The sequence below is a fragment of the Humulus lupulus genome, chromosome 8, assembly GCF_963169125.1.
Source record: "Humulus lupulus chromosome 8, drHumLupu1.1, whole genome shotgun sequence".
Lineage (NCBI taxonomy): Eukaryota > Viridiplantae > Streptophyta > Magnoliopsida > Rosales > Cannabaceae > Humulus > Humulus lupulus.
Window position 1 is genome coordinate 124,317,597 of NC_084800.1, and position 18,803 is coordinate 124,336,399.

The 18,803-nt window shown below is 35.6% G+C and overlaps 1 protein-coding gene across 1 annotated transcript; it reads left to right on the plus strand.

Annotated features, from left to right (window-relative positions):
- The first annotated feature begins 6,303 nt into the window (after positions 1 to 6,303).
- On the plus strand, positions 6,304 to 8,253 carry LOC133798405 (expansin-A4). Its single transcript, XM_062236675.1, has 3 exons — positions 6,304 to 6,547; positions 6,708 to 7,026; positions 7,594 to 8,253. The coding sequence occupies exons 1-3, from the start codon at positions 6,400 to 6,402 to the stop codon at positions 7,901 to 7,903; spliced, it is 777 nt and encodes a 258-aa protein (XP_062092659.1). The 5' UTR covers positions 6,304 to 6,399; the 3' UTR covers positions 7,904 to 8,253.
- The last annotated feature ends 10,550 nt before the right edge of the window (positions 8,254 to 18,803 follow it).

The following is an 18,803-nucleotide window of genomic DNA, read 5'->3' on the forward strand; positions in this document are numbered from 1 at the left end:
GGGATGCACAAGACACATTCATTCCTTGGCCAAAACATTTAATTGTAATTGATCAGGTATAAAATTATTTGCTCAGATGTTTAAATTCTATTTTTACATGGGTACATTGTATTGATATGCTAAATGATATTATGTATGGCCCATCGACATCTAAACACAAATCCCTATCACCAAGCCCACATTTATCATCAGCTGGATCTCACGTAGTTGTCCCCGTTGAAGGATCTCAATTAGAACCTTCAAAATGGATAACTGATGACGAATTGAAGAGAATTGATGTTAGTCTAAAATTTATAATGAGGAAGTACTATTCAATTAAAGGATCAGATGGGGTTGTACAAGTACCCATTGACCCGGAGTTTATAGAAGATCTCGAGGCTATCTTTATCACACTGGAAGACGTTTATCAAGAAACCTCCATGGATAATATTGGATCCTTAGCTATGCTGTTTGCACCACCTAGTTGAGGGCATCTATCTGGGCCTGCACAGTGATAGGAATCGCTGTGGCCTCTGTTGTTGGGGGAATGTTCTCGCCATGTTGCTCACGGTGATCATTGAGCACATCTCTCAAATCCTCGTCTCTTCTCCGCTGCTCGCTAGCTCCGAGCCGGTTGAAGACGTTATTTTGCCTAGGTTGCCCCCCAGCGTCCCGTTTACCGGGTTGGTCATCTTGAGGTGGCTGGCTCCTGTTTCCACCTCTTTCGTCATTCCTCCGACCGGCATTTCCTCTGCCAGAATCGGCTTCATCATAACCATTGCCATCTCTGAATCGTGATTGGCTATGACGGGATCGACTGTTCCCTCGATTTCCTTCTCGGGCTGAAACGTCCCGAGCGTTAGAGGGTGGTTTGCGTTGGTCGTTAGGTCCCAGTGCATTATCATGCCGTGGGGGACCTCGGACCGCAGAGCCTAACTTTGAGTTCCTCCTGTTACCAGGAGGATGTTGTCCTCTGTTTGGAAGGTTCGGCTCGTCGCCCCTATGGCGTCTAGGACTGCGAGGCTGATGTCCGGTCCTATTCTGCCTCTGATGCGGGGGATTGCCGCGACCAGCTTGGGATGGAGGCTGTGCCTCAGGGTCCAGTGGGACATCGTCACGGGGCACCTGAGGTTGTTCGGGCCTTTGCGGACTCGAGGGTTGGATAGGTGGGCTAGGATTAGGACCCCTTTGTGTTGGTCCATCCGTAGGTTGATCAGGCTGCGAGGCAGGTGCAGCCTGATTCCTAGCCAATTGCAAGGCTGCCTCGAGGGCTACCATGGCTTCGCTCTGGCGACGGTCCATCTCTGCCTGCCTCTCGCTTAACTCCACGCGCTGCCGTTCAATTTCTTGCTGCTGCCGCGCCATGATTTCGGCAGCACTTTCCTGGCTGGCCCTCAGATTGGCCAGCTCTTCGTGCAACGCCCCCAGAGTACTTTTTAGCGTCGCGTCATCCATTTCTTCCTCCTCAAATTCCAAATGTGGCTCATCCTCAGCCACGTTGGGAGGGGGAGGAGGAGGCGGGTTAGATGGTGCAGCGCCAGCCGCCTGTCCAGTTTTCCTGGTAGTTTTCGCCATTGGTTTTCTCAACGGTGATATATCAAGCTCTCAATGAAAGCACCAGAATGTTGACCCAGATTTTGGCCAATTGACACAGAGTCAAAATACGCTTGATGTGGAAGGATACGTTGAAATAAATGTAATGACGAAAATAATAAGAACACTAGATTTTAGAGTGGTTCGGCCCCAGGATCTGGTAATAACCTACGTCCACTTAGATTTTTATTGATATAAGATCAAAAGGAGTGATCAAAGAACTAGGGTTCAATGAGTTTCACCAACCTCTGAAGAACAAGACAATATCTCAAATAGAATCCCTCTAGTCTCAAATAATTCGAAAGCCAAAAGTCCCTTCCTTGAGCTATCTTTCTCTATTTATAGGCTCAAGGGGGATTACATAAATTTGTTACAGATATCCTTTCCTAAATAATCGGATACTCAGGAGATTGTGGGAGTCAATTTCGGGATTTACAAAGATCTTTATAGAAACATCATGAAACATGCGGAACCCGCGACCATACTGGTCGCAGGTAAGTTTCGGCTGCCTACTGCTTATAATTTGTCTTCTGGTCGATATCCTAGCAGAGTTCCTCCAAGTGTCAGCCACGTGTCCGGGAATCACTTGCCACGTCATCCATGCCAGTTTTTTGGATAACATTAAGTAAGAACGAACTACCTAAAATATTATTACTATTATCTTTGTCTTTTAATCATATAATAATTATAATTTATTATTATTTTAGCCAACATTGAATGTTAGTTCTCGTGATGATGCGGGGGACGACCATAATTCTGGACCCATTGAAAAATCATAAAACTCCACCAATAATAAAGGAGGTTATGGAAATGTATGTTTTTCAATTTTAATATATTCAATGTTAATTTTTTGAGTTGAGAGTATACATAATATGTAGATAATTAATTTTAATTTTTATAGAGCATACACACAATGTTCACAAAATGAATACATTGGAGAATTTGCAAAACTAACAAGAGGTTTTTGTCCAAGACAGCCCGAAAGTCATGAATGTGGTTTTTATGTATTAAGGTATATTTATGATCTTGTAAATACACCAAATCCGGCAAAAGTTATCAAGAAGAAAATATGTTATATGTTATATATTTTTTTTGTTTAAGAAAAACTATATATAGTACTTAATCATCTAATCTATATTTACTTGTCAATTTTGTAGTGATTTGACAAAAAAAATTCAATATCAAGGACGATCTACTCCCACTACAAAGCGATTGGTTAGCAAGATTAATGTCATTTATTTATGAAGTCCAATTTTTCTTATGTGTAACTTACCAACTTTACTTATATGTTAAATGATATTTGTATGTTCTTATTAATTTTTCTTATATATGTATATACAAACTATTTATGTATATATAAATGACATCTTTTAATTAGTAATAATATGTGAATGTTTTTCTTAATTTTAATTTATACATTATGTTTATTTAGATAATAATTTATAAAATTAGATATATAATAATACATTATTTTATATTAAAATATATATGAAAACAAAACAAAAATATTTATATGTAAAAATAATCTGAAATCAAAATATATATGAAAACAAAACAAATAAAAATAATTATAAAAAAAATGTTTTCACTGCTTTTTTTTTTTATAAAAACCACAGTGAAAGGGATGCCTTTTCTCTCCGATTTTTTTAAACATTTATCTGCGGTCGAATACACTACGGTTCCCATTAAGGAAAAAAAACCGCGGATAAAAACCTATTTTCTAGTAGTGACATGTGAATCCCAAATTCATTAATAAATTCACGTATATATAGTAAGCTATAATATAATATATGCAGAATTACTATTCTATAGTAAGGCTACTACTTTTGCCCTTACCGGTAGGGACATCTCTGTTTTCGGCACGTAGAGAAATTATAATTCAATTTTTTTTATATGATGGTGTACATTATAGTTATAGCAAATATCCCACCAATTTTTGAGAAATTCTAAATAATTTATGGTGCAAAAAACATAGTTCAAACCATTAATAGCATGCGTACTTATTTTTCTTTTATCCGCGTACAACTTATTATTTTGAAATCTATTTTTTAGCATTGTAGATTATTCGAAATTTCTCGAAAATTGATGGGATACCTACTACTATAGAGTACATCATCATATAAAAAAATTAAAATTAAAATTTCTCCACGTGTCGAAAACAAAACAGCCCCTACTAGAAGGGCAAAAATGGCACCCCTAATGTAGAGTTTCTATGTAATGTAAGCTCCGCAATGATCATTGTTAACACTCATGCTTATTTGATATGATATATGGATAATGGATAAATAGAAGGATAGTAGAGATAATTAATAATGAAGGCATGACTTGGACTTGAGAAAGGGTGTTTAGTAAAGAAGATATAGACATAGAGATAAAGCTTGGTGTGTTCATCACATGCAATGAGATCAAAATGTAACAGGCGGGGGGTTGTTCAACTAAGAGCTACATTATTTGGATGAGCGATGACGTGTCAAATCTTCTTGATGAGATAGATTTTGTTTGCATAGCCCCCCACCCCTACACACACATGGATCCAATTAATCACTTATCCGTCTATATTAGCTACTCACCGACTACTACTCTCTCCTCCACGTACCTTTAAAAATATAATGACACCAACACTAAAGCAAACCTTCCCTAACTGTACGTCTATACAAAAACACATTATTTATTTTTATTTATATATATATTGTATAAATTGCCAAGTGAGCTTCTTTTGACTTCAAACGTTGACTTATTAAATTACTAATCCTTATTCATCAACTAGAAAATACGAAATTTCCTGTATCCCGAGTATTACTCATATATTACATACAAATATATTATTACACTAAATCTAACACTCAAATGTATTTCTATTATTTTCATGATGTATAATAATGAGGATATTCATTCATTACTCAAAATGCCAAAACCCTTGCGTACGTATATCATAGATCATATCATAATATCTAAATATAAATAATTTTGTTTTACAAATCGGGAATTGTCATTTTTTTTCTTCAACAAATGGGCTTTGATTTTCTTTAAGAACTAAATTAAGTTAAAAGAAAAAATTATTGAGAATAAAATCAACCTAATCGTCTCCCATAGTTGACATATTTTTTTTACTTAATATATATCTAACTCCATATGGGAAGGTGACGTAGTGGAATGCGCAGCATACAAGTGGATTAAGTCTACGCATAACGGTACGGCTAATGCACGGCGTAATACGTGGACCGCTAAATGCGGAGTTGTGGGTGTCCACATCGACTCTTAATTAGTTCTATCTGTCTCTATCCCTGTGTATTTGCCCTCAATTATTTTTCTTAAAGTGTTTAGCGGGTTTAATCCTTACGGCTCTATTTATAATTATAATAATAACTTTTATTACGAGAATATAATTTTAATAAATTAGATTAATTATATTAAATTATCATATTATTGTGTATAATATTTATATGTATATTTAAAGTTAACATATCATTATTCTTTATTAAGGCGTGAAATTAATTTATAGTTTTCATTTCTACATATATTTTTTTGTTCTTACTGCTAAACTTGACAAATTGATGGCTGAATTTTTCCGTTTAAACTGTAAACCATAAAATATATTACATAATTAACAAGTAGAAAATTTTAACTATGCTATTGAAGGAATACAAGCGAATCAAAAAGGACAAAACAGTACACTATTACAAGCAAGCAATCGTACATGATTAAATTTGTAGGCACATTAGATTTGCATAACACCCGTCATTATATACGGCGAGAATTGTGTGAAGAGCGTTAAGATTTAATATATCAATGCCCTGAAAGTGTGATTATTAGATATAATATTATTGGAGATTATTTAGCGAGCGAAGATTGGAGAAAACTTTTATCCGTACTATTTGAGTACAAGCTAACTACCAAAGTCTTACTTCTTATGCGGTCGACAACCCTAGTGTCCAAATTTTCAAAAGAAACGACTCAATAAAAAAAATTAAGGTTAGGAGAAGAACAAAGAACAAAGAATTTGTTGAGAGCCGCAGATAATGGCATAACTTCCAAATGAAGCAAAGCAGTTTCATATCAGCCTTGAGCTCCGACCCTTTTTTAGACACTACCATCATCATTACTTTTATTCATTAAAACTCTTAGAGCAACTCCAATTGGCAAAAGCTATTTAGCTGTTAAACTACCATCAGTACTAAAACTTTAGTACTATATTTTTTTCATTACAATTACTAAAAGTTACACCAAAAAATTATATTTTATATTAGTATAATATTTTATATATAAAATATTAATATAAAAAGAAAAAATAAAAATAAAAAAGATGATTATACAGTGTACAGTGTCCCACCGTAGCATTTCAGGAAAATAGTGGGACATTTGCAATCTGATTCAATGTGATATAGTCTGAGATCGGCACCAAAATAGTAAAATAGTGCTACGCTGTAGTTTCTCTTATTCCTAAACTTATAAAAATTCATTAAAAAAAATCCCCTAAAAAATGAAATTCATAAAAATAAAAAAAACCAATGGCATTTTCGTCTTTCTAACTCAAAAGAGAGTTTGAGGAGTTGAATGGAATTACCGCCAAACAAATAAAAAAGAGATCACGTTTAACTAACAAACGGGAGACCAAACAGCATTAATTAAGGGTGATAATTTCGTACCCCCTCTAAATTTCACTTTTTTGACAATTCTAATTTTTCTTTTCTCTCTGTTTCTCTTTGCATAAATAGCTACCATTTCTCTGCTTTCGTTCCTCACACTCTGCCCTTCGAAGAGCAAAACATAACTCTCTTCTTTTCTCTTTCATAGTGGTCAGTGAGTGAGCCAAAGCCTTAATCAATTATGGCCACTATGAGTGTCCTTCTTACACTTTCTCTCTTTGCATTTGTGTCCATCGTCGACGCCAGAATCCCCGGCATTTACGGTGGCGGGGCGTGGCAAAGCGCGCACGCTACATTTTATGGCGGGAATGACGCTTCTGGCACTATGGGTATCTCATTATAAAACCCAAAAACTCTGCTTAAAACAGATGATTCCTTGCTGCATTTTGTCAAAAATCATTCACTTTTTTGGGGGTTAATGTCGTTTATGCTGTAGTAAAAATTGTTGATCGTTTTATGTTGATAATGTTGTTGTGATAAAATGCGCAGGAGGGGCATGTGGATACGGGAATTTGTATAGCCAAGGCTACGGTGTGAACACGGCAGCGCTGAGCACGGCGCTGTTCAACAATGGGCTGAGCTGCGGTGCTTGCTTCGAGCTAAAGTGCGCAAATGACCCTCAGTGGTGCCACTCCGGCAGCCCCTCCATCTTCATCACAGCCACCAACTTTTGTCCCCCTAATTTTGCTCAAGCCAGCGACAACGGCGGTTGGTGCAACCCTCCCCGTCCCCACTTCGACCTAGCCATGCCCATGTTTCTCAAGATCGCCGAGTACCGTGCCGGCATTGTTCCCGTCTCTTATCGCCGGTAACTAAGTTACCTCCCATTTATCATATAGTTATTATCACATATTTAATTTAAACCAATTCAATTATATCATAAATAACGTCACACGACTTTATTGAAATCACATACTACTTTTTTTTATGTAAAAAGTAAAAAAAAAAACCACCGAACAAAATTTAACCATTTTTACGTGAAATTTTTGAATGATTAAAACATACTCATCAATCCAAAAGTTGTATCCCTTATCACTCTCATGTAATGAGTAATTTAGAAAGTAGTGATTGATCCACTATTATTTTTTAAGTAACAAAATTAGTTTCATAAAAGAATTGACCCATTGGATCAATAATTTCGATTTTAATAGGAAGCTAGTAATCATAACCGCTCCAAATATTTCAATGTGTGTCACTTTTTTTGTCATACACGGGAGTCAGGTCCATACCAAAAAAAAATACAAACCTCAAATATGAAATATCCCTTTCTCTACACTACTCCAAACCGCGTCACAAGTTAAAATAACCCTTCATGTGAAACTACCATAATACCTTTGTCTAATACTTGTTATATATAATTATATTTGAACAACAGCGTGCCGTGCCGAAAGCAAGGAGGAATCAGGTTCACCATCAACGGGTTCAAGTACTTTAACTTGGTCCTGATCACCAACGTCGCGGGTGCAGGGGATATCGTGAAGGTGAGCGTGAAAGGATCAAAGAGTGGTTGGATGAGCTTGAGCCGTAACTGGGGTCAGAACTGGCAGTCAAATGCTATCCTGGTTGGTCAGTCACTCTCTTTCAGGGTCACAGGCAGTGACCGACGCACCTCCACTTCTTGGAACATTGTTCCTTCCAATTGGCAATTTGGCCAGACTTTCACCGGAAAGAATTTCAGGGTCTGATCCCCAATTTCACAAGCGTTACTAATATAATGCCATTTTCGTTTATATTTTATTTCCTTTTTTTGAATATATATACATATATATATATAGGTGAATTATATTGAACTTTCTTAAAAAAAAAAAAAGAAGAGAAAGAAAGAAGTAGTGAGAAAATGAGGGGGAAAAGTTTGTTGGGATTAGTAAAAACTATTTTGACTTTGAGGGACGAGATCCGTGGTTGGTCTTATGATCCTACCAGTTACTTTGAATGTTTGAAAGGAGCTGAAGCGGCTTCAAAGATAGGTGGCCCGCAGCTTTGCTCACTAAGCACCATATGAAATATATAATATTAATTTCTATACTTGTTTTCATATTTTGGTCTATATAGATTTGTTATTTTGCTTCATGTAATTTGTTTTGTCGATTTAATCAACTGATAACAATGATCCAAATTCTAGCTCAAACTAATTTAGAAATTAATTTTTCTGTTGAAAGCACATTATTAATGCCATTTTGCTTATGTGATCCTTAAAGTGAGATCACTTAATGCTAGAGAATATATTATATTCAATAAAAATATGAAAATCAAAATATAACTTTATACTAAAAATACAATAGATAAAATAATATTGATTAAAAAAATATTATAATTCAATTGTATAAAATACAAGTAAATAGGAAAATGTAGAAGAAGAAAAATACAAACTCAAAACAATGATAATATAGTAAAATAAGAACAAAAATATCCAAATAATGAAAATAACAATAATAAGAGCATAAACTTTCACACAACCAAAGTGTAAAGTAGTAAGAATCACTACTTGAACAATGTCTAAAATTTTTGTCCAAAAGTTTTTTTCCCCTATTCTCTAAGCACTAAGAGATTTCTCGAGGAAATAGTTCTCTAGAATTATTAAGTCTCAATAGTGTATTTTCCAACTAAGTGTTTTGTGGATAGTGGTGTGTTGCAAGTGAGTAATAGACTCATATTTATAGAGTTTTGAGACATATTTTGAATTTCAAATTCCACCAGCACGCATGGTTGTTACCAATAATTAATTGATGTTTATGGAATTAAAAAAGAGATTTGAGAGTTATTTGAGTTGTTAGAGTCATTCAAGAAAATTGGAAAAACTAAAAATTGGCAGCTCTCTTGGCCACGACAATGGCATTTCTGGCTACGGTCGTGGCCCTTTGGCAGCAAGGCCACGACCACCAATGCCATTGCCGTAGGCCTTTTTTAGCACACAACTTTTTTGTATTTTCTCCAAATGATTTCAAACAACACCTAATTGATTTTGTAACCCTCAAACACAACAATCATTTCACTTATGACTTTGAGAAATTCAAATCAAATTTGCGTAACAATAAATCTACATAATAATAGGCAATATTTAAAAATTGTAAATTTATAACTAATTTTGTAACTCTAAAATATATTATACTCTCTTGTGAAATAATTTTAGTAAATTTCCTTCAATAAATGTGTACTTTATAATTATTTAAAACATTATGTAAATTTTCAAAGAAAATTCCACATTTTAGACTCATTCTCACCTGTTTTAAACTTTATATTTATTAATTTTGATAGTTATAAGAGTGGCTTTACGGCACTGTGTCCAGCTATACTTTACCGTAAAAAGCAGAGCCGAGAAGTGTAAATGAAAATAATTTAGTTTGACTTTTAGGTATTCATTTATGGTATAACATGATGAGAATCAAGGACAAAAAAAAAGAGAAGAATTTACTCTGTTCTCAAAATGTGCGCCAACACACACCGTCATCTCTCTCTCTTCTTCTTCCTTCTTTTTTTAGGAATTATAGTTGGTAGCTTCTGTTTGGTGGTCAACATTGGGTTGGTATTTTCAAAGTTAAATAAAGAAGTAAAAAGAACAAAAAGTTACGTGTTCACATTTTGCAGTCCGCAGTCCGCAGTCAGTAGTCAGTAGTCAGTGGTCGTTTTGGTGTATAATACAATAATACACAACGAATTCTTGGAAAAAAATAATTGCACACTTTTGCCGAAAGTTTAATTTGTGGATGTGGAAAATAAGATGTCTAAGACTAATTAGACTATAATTGTCGTTTTCATTAGTCTACGTTTGGTGCGAAACTTTGATAAGAGATTAACCGAGGAAAATTGAGTACAATTTATTATGAGAGGATAGGTTTTCTCTCATTGTGTTTGGAGTATGAGTAGAAGAAACAAAAATTTATTGGCACAAGTACCATATTATTTACGATTGATATTTATTTATTTGTATTGTAATTTTATGTAGGTTAATTAGTAGCTTTGCGTCTTTCTTTTTAGGCTGAATAATTATTAACTTTACTTGATTTATATTGTATTAATTTCTTTCTTGCCTACTGTCTTTCCCATTTCAAAAGACGATAAACTGTGAGTCAAATCCTTATCTTTGCCCCCCTATTTTCTACAATTTCTTTAGCTAAACGCGCATATTTAACACTTTACAAACTAAACTCTTCCTCCCCCATTATTGTTTCCTACCAAACATACCATAAACAATGTTGACCTGAATGTTTATACGATAAAATTCTTAAATCAAGTATCACAAGCTGTATGACTAAGCTTATTTCTTGGAAGGGCCAATAAGAGCCAGCAGTAAAATATGTAAATTTAATGATGGCGATCTTGTACCACAAATAAGTAGCATGGTTTGGCTCAAAGACCTTCCTTCATAAAATGGGAGGAATCCTTCTATATGGCGTGCGTTGGTCATTGTAATTCTTTGTGTATGATTTCCACGTACTATTATGGAAAAGCAAGAAGTGTAATTAATGTTGAAATTATATTACTGTGAGCATGCCAACAATACAACATTAACACATTCAATGCTTATTCTATCATCCAAGATCAAATATTTATTTTGAGCATTAATTACACAATGAAGAACATACATCTTAAGCTGTGCATTTCATCTCCTTGAGAAATTATAACCTCCTTGAGCCATGATAACCTCTTTCAATCTTTAGAATACACAAGAACAGCCACAAAGATAACAAATGCTATATAGAATGCTTATGGAGAGAAACCCCTTATCAAATACCATCACACTCCCTTATGCAACTATATGCCTTCTTCCCCTTTTATGCCCTCTTACCCTAAGGGGTATTAGTGGGTTAATTGGGTTCATTATGATAGTGGTGGTTGACTATAGTTTAATGGGCCAACAAATAGTCATTAGGTGTCACCATGTGTCTCTAATGCAATTAGTAAGTGTGAAGCATCTCATTATGCTTATTGGTAATTAATAGGTACTTTGGTTAATAGTTGTGATTATGGAATAATATTTATGATTATATTAGTCCATAATAATAATTTTAACATTCTTCCACTTGGACAATATAATCAAATCACCACAATATTGTCTAACACACACATGACAGTTAAATAAATCATACATAATATCATCGATAGTGTTATCCCCAAAAATTGGAGATCGATGACGTGGCAATAGATGTGACAAGTGGCAGTGCATGGTCAGTAAAAGACACATTAATAGTCAATAAATATATTGGCTCCTCAGAGTTGTGATAAAATTTTGACTGGCTTGAAAAGTGTCATGACCGACCAGGTATGACATTGTCCTACCAGGTATGACCTTGTCCTACCAGGTATGACTTTGTTCGATCAGGCATGAACTTGGCCGGTCGGGCATGACCATGTCCTACCAGCCAAGTACATGTCCTACCAGCCAAGTCCATGTCCTACCAGCTAAGTCCATGTCCTACCAGCAAGTGCATGACTGTCCAAGTAGAGATATGGCATGCTAGACCAGAATGCCATGTTAGACGAGGGACATGGCATGCTAGAGCGGAGTGTCATGTTAGACGTGAGACATGGCATGCTAGACCAGAGTGCTACCTTAGGCCCGAGGAGATGCATGGCCAGCCGCATGCATCCAAGTAGACGTGTACTTGGGCCAGGGGTGTGCCTGGTTGAACGCATGTCCGAGGAGAGACAAAGGCCTGGTCCGTATGCATGTCCAGCATGCATGTGTCCGATCAGCACCTGCATATGTCCAGCATGCATGTGTCCGACCAGCACTTGCATGAATGGTCAGTAGGGGTATGGTCGACCAGAAGATGATATTCATCAACCAGGTAGAGCAGACTACGTCAAGATTCCCAGAAACGGCTTCAACAAGAATCGGTCTGGGCATACGCGGGAATCTCTCATTCTTCACACAAATTGGGGGTTCTGTTGCATTTTAAATATCTTTTGTAATTTAAATATAATACGAATAATAAAATATCCCGATTCTAGGGGATATCAGATGTATGATCCTAAGCCTATAAATATATGGCTTATGGGATTAGAAGGGGGGCTTCTTCTTCTTTTTGGACTTTTGGGAAATTTTGGGTCTGAATTTTCTAGAGAGGGAAAGTGCTTGTATCTGAAAGAATTCTTGTATTCTTGTAATCTGTACTGAAGAAACTCAGTTGGCTCAGTTCATCTGATCTTGAGTACAGATCTATAATTACAACTCTAAGTGGATTAGGCTATTACCAACATATTGGGGCTGAACCACTATAAAAATTGCGCGTTTTATTTATTTTCTTTTTAAACCCGTCTGTGTCGTTTAATTTCTCTTGAAGGCTTTATCGTTTTTGACGTTCTCACGTCGTTGGCCAAAAACGCGGTCAACAAATAGGATACAAATATTACATATGACTTGGCCCTGTAGACATTAAATATCATAACAACCATTAACTATCAAACCAAACATGCATGAGGTACGACAGATTGAGACTATGCGCATTCATCTCCTTTTGTACATGTCACTTCGATGAACTAATAATATATATATATATATAAACATATATATGTAATAATAACAATAAGAAGTGACTTCAATTATCATTATGCATGTTCAGAACAAAATACAAGATATAAGCAATCCATACAAAATACTAGCATGTTCAATACATAAATAACAAAAACTCCCACTGAGCTCAACAATCTAGGTTCCTGACAATCTCATTCGGGCAACGTGCTCTAAAAACACACATATAGGTAAGCCTTTCGTTAGTGGGTCTGCTAACATGCTAGTGGTAGGCGTGTACTCAATAGAAATGAGGGACTTAGCGACTTTCTCTTTAACAAAATAGTACTTTATATCAATATGCTTTGAGCGAGAAGTACTCCTAGTGTTCTTAGAGAAAGCTATTGTTGCGGAGTTGTCACAATACAATTTCAACGGCCTCGAAATAGAGTCTACAACACTCAATGCTGAAATGAAATTTTGCAGCCATATTGCTTGACAAGTAGCCTCATAACACACCATATACTCTACCTCCATCGTAGAAGAAGCTGTGAGTGTCTGCTTGACACTTTTTCATGAAACAGCTCCTCCAGCCATCATATAAATGTAGCCTGAAGTGGACTTTTTATCATCCACGCATCTTGCATAATCGGCGTCACTGAACCCAACTATATCAAGAGTGTCAGCTCGTCGGTAAGTCAACATATGATCCTTTGTATCCTGAAGATACCTCATGACTTTCTTAGCCGCTTTCCAATGGCTAAGTCCATAATCACTCAAGTATCTGTTGGAAAAACTTATACAGGATCTTTATTTATTTTCATGTATATCTAATATTAAACAAATTAATACGAGATAGCCTAAAACATGTTTCTAAAATTGAATTCAAAGAGAAACAAAAATAGAATACTTACAGTATACGCAGCGGAATTAAGAGTCCTTCCTTCAGTTTCTCTAACCCTTGTATCCTCTCTGTCGCAGAGTATTATCAAGAAACTGAACCGATCTTCTATTTTCTTCACGATCTTCCAATGTATCCTTAGAATCACCTAGACTAGTGTGGGAAATTCTCAACACATGAGATAGATAGATATAGAGAGAAGAAGAGAAAATACAAAGAGGCTTAGAAAAGGACTTGTGTTTAGAGAGAATATAAAACTATCAGAAAATCTGACTTATCAAAAACCCTTTTTTAACTTCTCTATAAGCACTCCTTTTATAGACTCAATTAGGCCATTTAATTTAATTAAAAAATCAATAAAATAACAGCCATTTTGAAGCCCTAGGTCGAAATTATCATGGGCTATAGGCCCGTGAAATTTCCCATTTGATTATAAGCCCATTGGACTTAAAATCAAGGCCTGTGTTATTTTCTATTGATTTAATTAATTAAATAATTATTTAAATCCTTTATCAAATTAATTATTTATAATTTGAACCTTAATTTAAATTTATTTATTAATTTAGATACCAATTTATCTTAATTAATAAATCTGCCATAATTTCTCTTTTCTTCTCAAAATTACACAACTCTGTGAAACTATCCAAAATTGACCTGGTCAACTTTGATAATTCTAATTGATGATTAAATCAATTAATTGAGACTATCTAGATGATTTTATCCAAGGTACAATGGGGACCATGGGCCTATGAAACCAAGCTCCAATAAGTTATCATAAATCTAACAAATAAATTTACTAACTTATTAATTCCCCATGACTCCACTATAGACTTGGAATTGCACTCTTGAATTCATAGAACGCTCTATAACAAATATAGATACGCTATTAATTATCCATTGTTACAACCATAATTGTCACTCAATCCTCTATAGACGGTCTACAATGAGATAGGACTAAAATACCGTTTTACCCCTCATTGTATTTTATCCTTAAAACACTTAGTTCCTTGTAAATGATATTTCAGTAAACTAATTTAATTACTGAAATGAGATCTCTATCATTTAACACCTTGAACCAAACTAAAAGGAAACCATCGTTTCACTTCTTCATCAGAAGCTATAGATGTTCATATCTATGATTAACACTCCCACTCAATTATACTACCGAGTTCCCAAGATGTAAGTATGGGCTAGTCCGTAGGGTAAGCTGGTAACGAACAAGTCAAAGAACTCAAATAATACAATCAGTTAGAATACTAACCACTCAGAATTGAGATTGAATTGACCTATGGTCAACTATATGATATGACTAAAATAGATAATAACGGTATGTTTACTTATCTTATCAACTGTCAATATCGGTCCTGTCCGATGTAACAAATACATCCGATCTTATCTACTTTGCTAATGTTCTGGAAAGAACATAACACTGTAATGTGTAAGTAGATCATATCGTAGATTGGCAAGTCAGTGTAAATCCGGTGCACTGACTAATCTTAGGACTAACTTATTTTGAACATATAATCATATTTATATTCCACTGTGATTACGTCACTATAAATAAGATTAGCTATATGCTCGGGATTTAATAGAAGTTTATATTAAATAAATAATCATGAAAATAAAACATGTGAGCAAAGTGATTGACCAAGTCAAAAAATGATTTCTATTCTTTTATTGATAATAAAATGAGATTACAAAGAATTTGGGTTTTAATTAGGGCATAAAACCCCAACAGTATCTACCCAACACACCGACAACAAAAGCAATATCAGGGCGTGTGCATACATCAAGCTACCAACCAGTGACGCATAAGGAGCGACTTTCATTTCATCTCTCTCTTTATCATTTTGTGGACATTGAGTCTTTGAGAACTTGTCACCCTTCACTATTGGTGCCTTCCTAGGAGAACATGCATGCATATTGAATCTTTCCAAGATCTGATCAATGTAAGTCTTCTCAGACAAATGAAGAATACCATTAGCCCTATCCCGAAGAATCTGAATCCCAAGCACATAGGAAGCCTCACCAAGATCCTTCATATCAAAATGCCTAAACAAAAGTTGTTTTGTCTCAGACAACAGGTCAGAATTATTAGATGCAAGCAGGATGTCATCAACATACAATACTAGAAAAATAAAGCTGCTCCCACCAACCTTCATGTATTTATATTGATATACTACATTCTCCTTGAAGCCATTTGTAGTGACAATCATATCAAACTTGAGATACCATTGCCTCGATGCTTGTTTAAGCCCATAGATAGACTTCTTGAGCTTACAAACCATGTGTTCTTTCCCAGACATCTCAAAACCAACAGGTTGAGTCATGTAAACATCTTCAGACAAATATCCATTCAAGAAGGCGGTCCTCACATCCATTTGATTGAGTTCTAGATCAAAATGAGCCACTATAGCCATAATGATTCACAACGAATCTTTGGTAGAAACATGTGAAAATGTTTCTTTAAAATCAATACCTTCTCTCTGATTATAGCATTTAGCCACAAGCCAAGCCTTATACCTTTCCACTTGCCCATTCGAGTCACGTTTGATCTTATACACCCATTTGCATCCAATGGGTCTGAAACCTTTGGATAGTTCAACCAACTCCCAAACTTCATTTTGTGACATAGAACTCAATTCTTCTTTCATTGCATCCATCCACAGCACAGAATTAGGACTACTCATGGCTTCTTGATAAGTGATTGGCTGAGAAGTATCTCCCACATCAAACTCATGTTCCTGCAAATAGATAAGATAGTCATCAGGAATAGCAAACCTGCAGGTTCTTTGTGATCTTCTCACCATAACTTCATCATTCCCAACATCAAGATTTTCACCTTGTTCTTGATTTTGAGGTTCATCATGAGTTTCTACTGGAATCTATTCAATCATAGGTCATCAATAGGAGCGGAAGCGACAGGTACATGGACAAAAAAAAAATTGTAATAAAGCTTGTAATACATATCACTTTATTTTGATTTGTCTCTCTCACTAACAAACATGTCATTATTACTATTTATTTATTGATGTCATGCCACTTACGGTCCGGGCAACAATATATGTTTCACACGGTAGATAGATCAATCTCTCTCGCTAGATGGAAGTATATTTTATTAATTAATTTAGATTAGTCTATTAGTATTTGATAAAAATCTGATTTGAAGAAGTCGGCATAGATTCTGTCAAAAAAAATAGGACTTTTAAATACGAGAAATGATAAATGCACTTTTACTTTAATTTGTATACTCAATTTACACACCATGATATGTAAGCAATATCAATTATAGATATTTTTAAGTGGGTTCTACATAATTGTATAGTTGAGATATAATATATTTAATTAAATCTCAACCATAAAATTATGTAGAGCCCACTTAAAAATATCTATAGTTGAGATTGCTTACACATCATAGTGTGTAATTTGAGTATACAAATTAAAAGTACATCTATCGTTACTCTTTAAATATAGAGAATTGCTAAGGCTTCTTGATAAGTGACTAGCTCAGAAGTATCTCCCACATCAAACTCGTGTTCCTGGAAATAGATAAGGTAGTCATCAGGAATAGCAGACCTGCAGGTTCTTTGTGATCTTCTCACCATAACTTCATCATCCCCAACATCAAGATTTTCACCTTGTTCTTGATTTTTAGGTTAATCATGAGTTTCTACTGGAATCTATTCAATCATAGGGTCATCAAAAGGAGCGGAAGCGACATGTACAGGGACCCGCTGAGGGTATATATGTGATTGTATGATTGAGACCATATTATTATGTAGATATATTTGATATATTCGGCAAGAGTCAGTCCTTTGGAGCAAGATACCAGTTTAGTCACAATGGGGATTTATACTCGGCTTGGGGCGAGTGAATGGGTATTTTGGTAATTTGGTGAGTTATCGGGACTCATTGGAGTATGAGTTGTATTTTGGAAAAAAATAGTGATATTCCAGACTTGGCGGAATTAATTGGGAATTATAATAGTTGGGTGAGACAGGAGTGTAAAATGACGATTTGGCCCTTAGTGGGCTTTGAGAGGGAAGTATTGCCTTAGGGGAATTTCGGCCTTTTAGACCATTATATTTACTTGAGTTGGCTGAGTTTATTTACTCATAAGCAAATCACTCTCTCTCTCTCTCTCTCTCTCTCTCTCTCTCTCTCTCTCTCTCTCTCTCTCTCTCTCTCTCTCTCTCTCTCTCGTCTTTACACTTTGAAGCAAACTTTAGAATTCTTGATCCTAAAGCTTGGAAGCAAGTTTGCCAGGGAATTGAAGTGGTTCTAGGTAGAGTTTGGCAGCTTGGGAACTTAGTAATCAGTTGGGAAAATGTTCTTAGCTGAGGTAATTCCATGTCTCTAAGTTTTAGTTTTAGTTTTTGAAGTTTTATTGGATTTTGAGTTTTAATGGAGTTTTGATTGAGTTTTAAAGTGGGTTACTATGTTTCTCAGTTGCTAGGACCATTTTTGTGGTCGGAATTTGTTAAAATCGTTTGTTGGGGTGATTTTGGGAAGATGGGTGATTCATAAAATCTTGGAAATTTGACTTTGTAGGGTCGCGTCGTGGCCCTGTTCTTGTGGTGTTGCAGCCCAGATGAACTCCCCTGCCTCAAACCGCCTTAGCGTCGTGGTGCAGGTGCAGGGGATTTTGGGCGCTCTTTGCCTAGTTGAGCGCCACGACCCTTTTAAGGGTGCGTTGCGACTCAAATGGAGGAAAGTGACCAAATTGTATTTCAGGTTGTGAGAACCCAAACCTAAAGGCTCATGAATGATTCTACTACCCGGTTTAGTAGAGTTCAAGGTCCCGAGGTCTAGGACTCAGTCCGGAAGCCTTTATTAGTTCGTTTCTTGATATGTATTTCTTGTTATGATTGTGACTAGGTGAATCGTTAGGCTCGGGAGGAAAGGACCACACTTGAGGTCGTCATATGCTATTCACTCTAGACCTGAGGTAAGAAAACTACACCCAGTATGTGATTAAGGCTTGGCCCGTTTATTGGACATGGTTATAACCATGCTTAGAATGTTTTATTAAACATGTTGATTGTGTTGTGCATACCTGTGTTAAATAATGAATGTTATCTGTTATGCCGGATTGAAAAGCTCGACTTATAAGTCGAGGGTAATTTGTTATATCTAATTAAGAGGCTCGGCTTATAAGTCGAGGGTTTATCGATTATATTTGATTGAAAATTGCGGCTTATAAGTCGAGGATTTATCTATTGCATCTGATTAA